Here is a 12,217-nt window from a genome sequence, read left to right as displayed (position 1 = left end):
CTTGCTCCTGCTACTTCAGTAAGATACATATCCTTGATATGAGTGAAAGGATAATTTGTCTGAATAAAGTTTTCACCCATCTCTTACCAGTCTTTAGTTATCTGCCATGAATTACAGCAATAGAATTCTTTTACAAATAATTTCTCTTCTCTGTTCTCTTTCTCTCTTCACACACACACACACACACACACACACACACACACACACACACACACACACACACAGAGAGAGAGAGAGAGACATGTGCACGTGCTCGAGTATGCATCAACTTCACTTAAGTGGTCTTTTAAAGTTATTTCTATGATAGTGAAATAATGAAGAGAAAACATGATTGATTCAGATTTGTATTGATCACTGTGTAACTTTGTCATCTGGTTTTATTTACCAACATAACCCAGGCAGTTTAATTCTAGGGCCTATCCTCTTAACCACTATGCTATACTGCCTTTTATGTAATAACGAAGATGAGTGAGGATTAAGTAATGAAGGTTATGAGAGAGGAGGCAAACCAGAACCCCATGATACTTCTCTAGTGCTTTTCTCTCCCTCCTTCCCCTCCCTGACCCTTCTTTCCACAGAGTTGGGCTTAAAACTGAGTGTTGGGGAACAGTTTAGGGGAATAAGTGAAAGGCAGGTATTCTTTTGCAAGCAAAAATCACGAACAATCTGATACCCCTGCCTTCGTATATGCGGGGTCTAGCATGGTGCTGACACATAGGAGGCACTCAAAAAATATTTGTACAAATAATGAAGAAAAGAAAACATAAACTCCTGTCCTCATTATTTCAACTACTTCTTTACCTAAAAAATTAAAGCAAAAAATCCCATTTTCTAATGTGAATCCAAATCTTGAACAGGTTGTAAATAGTGGTGGACTGACATCTATGTAGAAGAACCAGAAAAATAAGTATATTTAAGTAATCAGCAAAGAACCAGACTTGCTAAAAAAAGAAAACAACAAAGGTGTTGTGAAAAGCCAATCTGGTTTCTTGGTTATTTGGTTGTTCTTCTGTTGTCTTTCAATTCCATGTCTATTTTTTACAAATCTCCTTTAAGAATATGCTTTGTCCCTTCTTTTGCCTCTATTCTCACCCCTTCCAGTTTATAGGCTCTCAATTTTTAAAAGTGCATCTTCTCTTTTCTTTTGCTGTCCATATGGCAGTGAATTCTAACAAAAAATCTGAAAATCTTATCTCTCTCTCTCTTTTTAAAATGAAGTCCTGAATGTCTTGCTGAATTTATCTAAAGTCCCACCCTGGGTAGGCTGGTCACTTGTTCAGAATATTAGCTGGGTATTTTTCTTTTGCCCCCCTGTATGTGTTCTCTGCCCCTCCTCATCCTGCCCTGTCCCTGGGGAAGCTGGCATCTAAGGAAGATTGACAGGCTGTCTTGTCCTCTGGCTTCAGTGTGGTTCAGCCTATGGGAGGTATCAATGGAAGGTGGGAGGGTAGGAGAATGAGTTTATAGAATTTTCTCCTCTGGCTCTCTCGCTGCACCTCTCTCCCTTAGCCCCCCACTCCTGTCAGTGAGCTGTCAGTGAGCACTCTCCATTCAGCTTCTCTCCCTAGATTTGGGTTATCCCTTCCTCCTCTGCCCCCTCAGGCCTAGGGACAAAAATGTTCCCTATTTGTGCCACACTCTGGGTTCTATGTCAACTCTTGTTTATCTTCCTTCACTCTGCCATACCTTTGTAAATATTTCCTTTTTTAGACTCTCTTCAGTTATCTCGTATGAGTGTTTCCTGCAAGGGGCCAGCTATATTCTAGAAAACAGCACCCCAACCTTGAAAGGTTTTGTTTCCTATGAGGTAGTTTCACTGGGTCTTCAGTAGGGTATTCCACTGTTCCATAAGTCTAGCTACTTCTGGGTAATTGGGGCTCAGAGTTGTTCATTCACTGCTGACAAATTTATCACATAAGCCAGGTCAGCTTTTGGGAGTAAAAGTCCATGTTATCAAAACCTACACACAATCTTTATCCCCGTTGTCATAATTTTTCATGAAATCATTAAACAAGTACTTTTCAATCTGATTATTGAAAGCTACCTTGACAGAAGGGTCTTTACTAAGCAGCCACATGAGACATAAATGTCTTCATATTCTGGGTCCAGTTAGAGGTCAATCCTAATTGTTTCTCAAACTTTCTTGCCATTGATTGTCTAACATTTTTCTTTTCTAGTCCATAATATTGTGGCCAAATCATTGGTCTCCATCTATAAATCCATAAACTATTGAGGTCATCTATTCTTCCAGTCAATGTAGACAACCAGAAAAGTTTCCCCTGGTCAATGCCAACAGATCCTCCATAGCCATCTATAAATTTGGTTCAAGTTTTTTCCTTCTCAGTCAGCAGATCAAAGAGACCTTTCCACACGCCGTAGGTATGTGTTAAAGCAGTGCATCAGGAGTCAACATGCTTTTATTATAAGCAATCTTCTTATGTAACTTTCTTGTGCCTTTGTGACTTGCTCAAGCATTGTATGAATATACCATTTCCACTTGATAATGGAGTGCTGCTTGACAGAACCAACTTTAGGCTTGATGGATCAGATAACACCCGTTAAACATTATGATGGACAGGTTATGTCATTGGTGATCATTCAGGGTCCAGGGACTATTTCTCAAAAGAAGACTAGTTATTTTCTGAACAAACATGAATTTTCTCCAAAACCCTAGGGACTTCCACTGTGAGTTTCTCAGAGGCATTTGCTACAAGCCCCATAAAGCATCTTGCTCTCTGACAGGTATTTTAAGCACTATCAAATCCGTTCTGTCATGTAGACCTAGTGGTAAGCCTGCTTGTACAGTAGTTGCCTGGATTATCTGGAACATATTTTATTTCTCCGGGCCCTCCTCAAATTTGGCAACCAATAAGTGTTGTGCCTCTTTCGATAGCAGAAAATGCAAGGAGTGGCAACTTCTCTTTCACTTTGGAGGAGAAATAACTACTGGACCCCTCTAGAACTTCACTGAAGTGGAACTTCTCTGTATTTTCATGAGATTTATCTCCTATCCATTAGCACACACGTGTCTTTATAAGGTATCAAGATTGTATGCTAACCAATATTCTCTAGATCTTACCAGCATGGTGCCATCAATGTAAGAAATTCGTGTGGTATCCTGTGGATATTATTAAAAGGATATTATTAAAACCCTGTAGACTAAATTGTGGCATAAAGTTAGAAGGTCATATAACCTTGAGGGAAGAAAGTGAAGATGCAGTACTGTTCTTGCCAGGTGAAAGCAAATGCCCCCGACGTTTTCTGCTCTGGGAAAGGGGGAAAGCATTTGATAGATCAATTGCTGCATCCAAGGTGGCAGAGGCTGTTTTGATTTGTTCTAGTAGAGAGACCACAACTTGAACAGCAGCTGAAATTAAGGTCATGACTTGGTTAAGCTTAAGAGAATCCACTACCGTTCTTCAGAACTTGCCTTCTTTCTGCACTGGCCAGTCAGGATGATATATAGTTTTCTTAGAAAAAATGTGTTAAAAAATAGTATTAGACTAAATATGAGATGCGTTCGTCTCTATATCCTCAGGGTCTGTATGTACCTGTCACATAGTAAGGCCCAATGAACAATTGACTAAATAAATAGGAATATGACAATTGACAATCAGCATGAATGAATGAATGAATGGGAGTTTGACCATATTCTAGAATGGAATTTTAAGATAAAGCTTTTCATGTCAACTTTCTTTTAAGAACTAAGGTAAATATATATCAGATACTGTATAATTGATTAGGCCCCAAGGAATATTTTAAATCAAGTTGAGGATTCCATGTATTAAATCATATAGTGAAGAACCAAAAATACTAAAATCCTAGAAATTGTAGCTATAAGTTTAAAACAAAACAAATCAAATGGGTGAGGATTTGTTTTCTAATTATTATAAATATTTAATTTGATTTAATTTGATAAACAGAAAGATGGTTTAACTACTTCCTTTAAGTACATAAAAGATTTTAAAAAGCTATATAGTGATCAGTTACCTATGGCTGCATAGAAAATCACCCCCAAATTTGGCAAGATAAAATAACAAACATTTCTTTTTTCAGTTTCTGTGGTTGGGAATTTGGGAACAGCTTAGCTACGTGGTTCTGGCTCCAGGTTCTTTTGTGAAGTTGCAGTCAAGATGTAAGCCAAGGCTGAGGTCAACTGAAGGCTTGATGAAAGTGGAGGTCCTGCCTTCAAGATGGCCCACTCACATGGACGTTGGCAGGAAGCTATAATTCTCACTGACTGCTGACAATCATGAGGGTTTTCCTGTAGGACTGTATAAGTGACTTTATGACATGCCAGATGGCTTCCCATGGAGCTAGTGATCTAACAGGGAGAGAGCGAGAGAGTGCAAAGAGGAAGGTGTAATACTTTTTATTAGCTATTCTTTGATGTCACCCAATGTCATTTCTGCTACATTCTATTTGTTAGAAGCAAGTCACTAAGTCCAGTCTGAGCTCAAATGGTAGGGAGTTAAGTACCACCTTTTGAAGGAGAATAATCAAATAGTTTATGGACATGTATTTTTTTTGAGGTAAGACTATGACTTTATTGATTCTACATTTGGTGGTCAGTTTCCCCAAATAACCTATTTTTTCCTCATTGATTTAAAATACCACCTTAATCATTTATTAGATTACCATATATACTGGGTCTGTTCCTTGACTCTCTCATCTGTTCTTTTGTTTTAATTTATTTTTTTATTTTTTATTTATTTATTTTTTAATTTTTATTGAATCAAAATTGATTATACAAATTTTGGAGGTTCAACATTGAGATATGTTGATCAAATCAGTATTACTAGCACATATATTGTTACAAATCATAATTATTATTTATGCCTCTGGTCCAATCCCTTTCCATCCCCCTTTCCCTCTGCCTGCCCCCCTCTAATCACCCTAGATTTCCTTCTCACCCTCTGAAAGAATAATGGTTACTCTCTTGATTTGCTGCCCAAATGATCTGTCCAATGCTGAGAGGTGTGATCAGGTCCCCCAATACTATCATAGAGCAGATGCCTCTTCCATCACTCTGAAATGGGTTCTGTGGAGAGAGACATCCTCCTCCTTTCTTTATCTCTGCTGGTGACTCTCCCTGTGTCAATGCCCTCCAGTGGCTGGCGGGTGATCTGCGTGGTGGTTGTGGCATCTAGCTGCCTTCATGGCAGCCATGGTTATCGTGCTGGCTGTGGTGGGCCACCCACATGGAGAAGATGTTTTTGGCATGCTCCTTGGCTGGACATGTATTTAAAAGCCATCACAGATGGTGATCAGCTGAATAAAAGTAAATAGGATTAAATTATGAGAAAGAACTCCATGATAGCATACCCTAAAAAAATCTGGGAGAAAAAAGACAATGTTGAATCAATTTTTTTTTTGGACATTTTTAAGAGTGTGAGCAAACATCTAAATCAGTGGCTCTCGACTGGAGCAGTACCACTGCATAGAGGGTCTTTCAGAAAAGTTGAGTTGACTTTTTGATTGTCACAATGTTTGGGGAGGGATACTACTGGTGTTTAGTGGGTGGGGGCCTAGGAAGATAGAAGTCTTACAAAATTTGGGACAATACAGCATAACCAAGATTGACCCCACTTCCTTTCTGACTTTCCTATGTCCCACTGATGTAGGTAAAAACTTGTTTTAAAATATTTGAATCTAGAACTTCTGTTTTAAAATTACAAATGTTATTTTTGCATGGTTTTAATAAATACCAAGATAATTTGAAGGAAGATTGTATTTTTTTGTTAAAATTTACTAAAATTTTTCATTTAGGAAAATATTTCATTGACAACACCACTTGTAGTATTTGAATTTCCTACCCAATACACCCATGTCCTCCTGTACAGCTGTTACATTCACCAGATAGATAGTGACTCAGTCTATAGGTGCAAACACCTAATTCCTTATGTTCCTAGTTTAGTCACACTTGAGTATTTCATATTGATGTTCATACTGTTTAATTATATATTACTTATTTTTCATTTACATTACTGTTATGACATTTTATAGACTTTTTTAGAGAAATTATGTTGCAGGTGATTTTGTTATCTGTGACTATTATTTTAAGATTAGAAAGGGGCATTGTAAAATATCTGTTATGAAAAGGATGTGTTAGGTATGTCAAGAACAACTGCTATACAAAGTGGTGATGTCATGGCATTGTTAATCACCTTATATACGAAGCCCTTGGCATTCACAGGGAAATATTCCAGAACAGATCTGTCCAGGAGAATCATAATGTGGGTCAGATGCATAATGTTAAACTTTCTTTTTTCGGTGGCTGGCTGGTATAGGGATCTGAACCTGTGACCTTGGTGGTATAAGGCTACATTTTGCCCAACTGAGCTAACTGACCAGACTTTGTAATGTCAAGCTTTCTAGTAACCTACTTAAGGGCATAAAAAGAAACAGGTGAAATTACTTTTAACAGTCATTTAATAGAATATTTTGTTTATTTAAATAGAACTAAATATCATTTCAGATGTGGTCAATATAAAAATAATTCTTTTTGTTGTTCACGCTATCTTTAAAATATGCCATGTATTTTGCACTTATAGCACGTATTAATTTGGATGAGCCATTTTAAGTGCTCACTAGACACATGACTAGTGGCTACCATATCAGACAACACAGTTCTAAAAGTTTTATGAATAGAAAAGTTCCAAGAAAGGGAGTAAATTGTGAGAGGTCTCTTTATTAACAGAGACAAAATGACTGCAGCTGCACATCTCATTTTCTTCCTCTTGTTTGCAGCTTTCAGCTCAAAGTCTTGCCATCCCAGCTGAAATACAGACCATCTGCAGCACATCTTCCATGCCAGAACCTGCATGGAGAGGTGTAGCAGCAGCTCAGAAAACACAGCCACCTGCTACAGTTCAGAACTAGAAAGTTAGAAGGACAATTCTTCCCTTGATACTTCCATCTTCATCTCCCTCTCCTTTGTCCCCAGACCCTCAGATCCCTCCCAGCCAGACACTCTTCCCCCACCTAAGTACGAAGCTCTTCTTCCCAAATGACAGTCTCCAAAATTACCTGTGTCATCCCCTTCCTACATTAGGTGTCCAACATACTGCTGATTCTCATTTAGCTGATATCCTTGTTGTCTCCCATGCTAACAAGTTCATCCTAATCTATCATTTAGCAAGCAGCATTGCAGCCACTATAGTCTGGTAGTTAAAACATGGGCCTTAGAGAGCAATGCATGTAGGTTTAAATCCTGTTTATACCACTGAAAGCTGTGTGATCTTGAGAAGTAAATAAAACTCTGAGCTGCAGTTACCTATATAAAATTTAGGTGAAAATATTACCTACCTCATAGGGTTGTTGTGAGACTCAACTGAGGCAATAGGTGTAATAATCTTGGCACAGCACCTGGCACATTGTAAGCAATTAACAAATAGAAGCTCTTATTATTATACTACTTCCTTGATCTATAATTCCTTGCCTACTTCCAGCTACATAATCAAATCCCAATCTTTTCAAAGTTTTTCTCAAGTCTCACCTCTTCTTTAAGCCATCTACAAACTTCGTTCTCTCCTTTTCATGTATTTCTTGAGAACTCTGACATAAGTGTATGTATTATGTTGACTTCTAGTACAGGACCCATTAAGTAAATTCTTTAACTAATTGATTGATGATGAAAAAAGGGGAAAAAAACTATAGCAGATGCTGCTGATACCCAGCCCCACTTCCTCTCTGCCCATCTGAATTTGTTTGCAGTTATGGTGCACAGTTCTGCCATGCCCACTGCCAGGCATGTTCTACATGGTTCTGTAGAAGTTCCCAGTGGGGTATAGCCCCGCTGCCCACGACAGCATATCACTCGTTAATATGACCTTTACTGGCTTTGTTCCCTTCCCTATCTCACTTTCCTCACACCCACTTAAGCTTCCCAAATAAACTACCTGCATCAAAGTCCTTGTATCAGACTTTGCTTTTGGGGAAACCCGAATAAGACAAGAACTAACATTACTGCGTCCATATTGTATGCCAAGCACCATGTTAGGCATTCAACTTTCATTTCCTTCTTTCATATTTTCAACATTCTTATGAGGTAGAGTATTATAATACCCAATTTGTAGCAACAAATTGGAAAGCCAAGACTCAAAATAATTAAGTGGCTTGTTCAGACTAATAGATAATATTAAGCAGCAAACCTAGCAAACCAAATGCTGCTTTAGGTGGCCATTTCTGAATTTAACAATTGTATGAAAAAAGAATAAAACATTTTAGACTAAAGCGAAAAGAAACATATTACAGAAAATAGGGTAAGGTAAAATTAGATCTCTTTCTTAGGTTTAGCCAAAATGTGGCAAACTGAGATAATAGAAACAAAATAAAATAAAATAGTGTCTGAAGACATTCTACATTGAACACTTGGGTGTCATTTAAATGCCTTATTTGTAGTCCACTTTGTTTATTCTGGGAAATAAAGATGGGAAGATAGGGCAGCAGAGAGCTACCCGAATGAGTCAGATTTCATAAGAAGGTATTAGAAGATGAGACTGATTTGGCCTCTATGACTTTGGAGAAAAAATTAGACAAAGAGAACGTCTCTGAGTGCTTAGATACTGAAAGGAAAGGCTTAGATTGATGAGAAAATTATTGAGAAAAGTTTCTCTTCCATATTAAAATTCTCAATCAGAATTGATTTTTTTTTTATCTTCCCAAGTCCCACAGGCCATATACATAAGGTGATTGAATTATAACGTGACATGTCAAATCCAATAAATGTGGGTAAGGAGATAGCTGGGCAAATTTTAAAGGAAGCAAAGGACAAAGAGATATGTTTTCCATATGCAGAGGCAAGCATTAAATGACAAATGCACTTCCTAAGATTTTTTAGGAACAATTATATTAATAAACTGGAGAAGTTGGAAAAATTCAGAATTAGGGAATATTATCAAACTTAGTTGATGCATGTTACTTGCTGTAGTCCTATGGTCTAGCTGTCAGGTCTGTCTATAATTCTTCAAAAATAAGGATGGTAAGCTCGTATGAGGTACAGTCCAACATCTTCATTTAAAATAATATCAAGTCCTCTGTTTTCATGAAGTTTGAGAACATTCGATAGTTATATTAAGTTCTGAAATTGTCAGACAAAATATGCGGTAAATCTTTGTTATGTATTGTCTGTGTGTTGCTACTGTTCACCTTTATTATGTTACATGAAATTGTAAAGACTTAGTCAATTTGAATTGGGCATTGTAGTTTCATTCCTTTGAATTTTTAAGTTTTCATTTCTGTATAACCCAAAAGTATTACATCATATTATTTACTGTAAATTTATTAGCTCTGTTATGAAGTCATTTTATTTTGAACCCTAAAAAAAGTGACCTCTAGCCAACCAAGCTTTTATAGTGTGTCCTCTAATTCACATTTTAATAAATGTCATTTTCTAAGTGCATTACCTCATGTTTTGGCTATAGCCCAGCTGAATCCTGAGAGAATAAGAGAAATGTGCTTTCTGACAGATTCATCCATATTTTATTTTCCTTTTCATTAAGAAATTACTCTTTGAAGAAAATCAATAATCTTCTGTGACTGAGGGGAGAGGTTAGTGTGTTGAGTGTGTTGTGGTGCATTCTAATGTCTCAAATCAGACTGCCTTTAGCCAGCTGTTGCTGATAGAGTTTTTGTCCTTTCTTGTTCCTGCAGCCTGGGTACATGGCGACCCCAGGAGAGTGGCCTATCCTACAGACAGCCACGGCCATTTTTGTGGCCAGAAGGGCACCCCCAATGAGTGAGTATGGCCACCTTTGCTTTGTGTGATTTTGCTGTCTAAGCTGGAATGTAGAAATCACTTTTATGTTAATCCTACTAGACTTTTTAAGAAGACTGAAATTCGTAAAGGGGGCCTTCCCTGTCCCTTTTCCTACAGACTGCTATAAGCAGTTGGGAAGTGTCATGCTATATGACTAAAGACACGATGTCATTGTTATGCAGTATTTTATTAGAATGCATGGAGAGTCTGCTTAGTAAAAATCTAATTATAATGGATGGATTGGACCAGTGATTTTTATCAGAAGCCATATTTTGAAAATGCCCTATGAAATGGGCTATTAGAAGACTGAGTTGTGAGTAGCTGTTTAAAGCTAGACAGCGCAGTTGTTGGAATTATTTTCATCACAGTGCCTATAGCTAAATCATTCCACTTTCCAAAGTGAGGGGTACACCAGAAAGTCTTCAGTGCTTGGTAGGCTTTGCAAAGCCACTTGGCTGCTGTGGACAATGCCCCTGAGTAGCTGAAACAAACAAGGAAGAATATTCCATCAAATTATTTTGTAATGTTAATCATAACAGAAGTTTCCATTTCTGAAAGCAAATTTTCTATTTTTCTTTTTTCTTTTTTTTTTTTTTAACCTAAAAAACAAAATAAGTAAACCCATAAGTCTCACATTTTTATAAAACCTTCTCTCCCTTCTCACTGGTCCATTTCTTTTCTCTGGATGCTTAGGGTTTTTGCTAGACCTCCTGGTTCTTCAGAACCAAGTCAGTTTCTGTGAAAGCTGGTTTTACATGGTCAAAAAAAACAAAGCAACAACTTTCACCCCACAACAGCAATGAAAACCATGACTCAGAACACTACAGTTATGTTCTCTATGCAACTGTGAAGCATATTATTCAGAGAGATATACAGATTTATAAAGTAGATTCAGGAAGAGGTTAACAAAACTCATGGAGAGGAAATATTACACTCAAAAAGACCCAGGAAATTCAGGGGAAGGAGGCAAATTCTTAATCTTAATATCAGGTTGAGTTATGGGAAATAAAGGTCCTCGTTGCCTATTAGAGACAACTGTACTAAATTCTGATCCATCGTGTTAAATCTTATTCTAACCTTAGTAACCCAAAATTCCCAGACATTGCCAATAAACCTTCACACTATGAGCATTAGGTGGTAAAAAAAAATCACACAAATCTCTAAATCTCTAGTTCTTTAAAACAGGCTATTTCTAAAAGGGCTTTTATAACAATAAGTTTTTCAGACCTAAGCCAGTGACCCACTTATTTCAAACAAAAACGTGACACTACAAATTTTACTACATAAAGATCATTCAAAAACAATCATTGCTTAAAACATATACATGTTCATTGAAGTATTATTTATAATAACAAATATTGAAAACTATACAGATATCCAACAATATGTAGGTGATAGTAAATTATGGCCCATCAATTTAATGAAATGTAATGAAGCCATTGAAAATTATGTTCATATTTTCAATAATCAATTCTGTTCATCTTCCTTTATAGTTTTTGGGTTTTGTGTCATCATAATTACCTCCGTCCTTCTAAAAATAACATTCTCCTATGTTTCCCTAGTATCTTTATGGTTTCCTTTTTTATATTTTAATTTCTAATCTACTTGGAATTTATTTTTGTATATGGAATTAAGTAGAAATCAAACTTCCTTTTTTTCTAATTGTAGAACCAATTATTTCAAACTAGTTTGTTGAATAATATGCTCTTTTCCCCCTCTGATTTCTAACAAAATTATCATATAATAAATTTATATATTTGTTTCTGAACCTTCTAGCCTGTTCCAATGTATATTTTTAAGCACCTCAATTATTTTAATTCTTATAATAAATGTGTATTGATTTAAAAGTTTAGTAAGAAATTTACTTTGTATTATGCTTAAAGTTTTAACAGTAAGTTAAAATATTTATGAAAAAATCAAATTTCAATTAAGATTAAAAATATTTGTAAGCATAAGTTTAATTGTATAAAAATGTATCTAGGGAAAATATTGAAGTAAGTACATCAGAATGGTAATATTATTAAAAGAGTGTGAAACCGTCATAAAACTGAGCAGAAAGAAGTAAATCCAATTATAAATATACATTTCAAGCATGATAAAGATGGAATTTCAAGTAGTATAAGAAAGGTGGGGCCAGAGAGGCCCAAGATCCACGGAGACCACATGTCCTGTGGTGCCAGTGCGTGACCCAACAGATAGGCCTTGCCACCGCTGCCTGCCTCCATCCCCAGCTCAGCCGAGTGTGCGCTGATCAGAGAGGTGCTCAGCCAGAGAGGCCCAAGATCCAGGGAGACTATGTGCCCTATGGTACCAGTGCATGACCCAGCAGGTAGGCCTTGCTGCCACCACCTGACTCCATCCCCAGCCCAGCCGAGTGCACGCTGACAGGAGAGGTGCCTCCCCGGAGAGGCCCAAGACCCAAGGTGACCATGCACCTGAGGCACCAGTGGGCAACTG

General features: G+C 37.2%; 1 protein-coding gene across 1 annotated transcript in view; it reads left to right on the top strand.

Moving 5' to 3' along the window:
• The window catches only part of SLC44A5 (solute carrier family 44 member 5), a 90,253-nt gene that overhangs the window by 22,944 nt on the left and 55,092 nt on the right, over nucleotides 1–12,217 (top strand). The window contains exon 3 of the mRNA XM_063105775.1: nucleotides 9,655–9,739. Coding sequence (XP_062961845.1) covers nucleotides 9,655–9,739 — 85 coding nt within the window. The remainder of the gene's footprint in view (nucleotides 1–9,654; nucleotides 9,740–12,217) is intronic.

Source organism: Cynocephalus volans, chromosome 8 (genome assembly GCF_027409185.1).
Source record: "Cynocephalus volans isolate mCynVol1 chromosome 8, mCynVol1.pri, whole genome shotgun sequence".
NCBI lineage: Eukaryota > Metazoa > Chordata > Mammalia > Dermoptera > Cynocephalidae > Cynocephalus > Cynocephalus volans.
The sequence above is the reverse complement of the archived record's forward strand: the minus strand, read 5'-3'. Positions and strand labels throughout refer to the sequence as shown.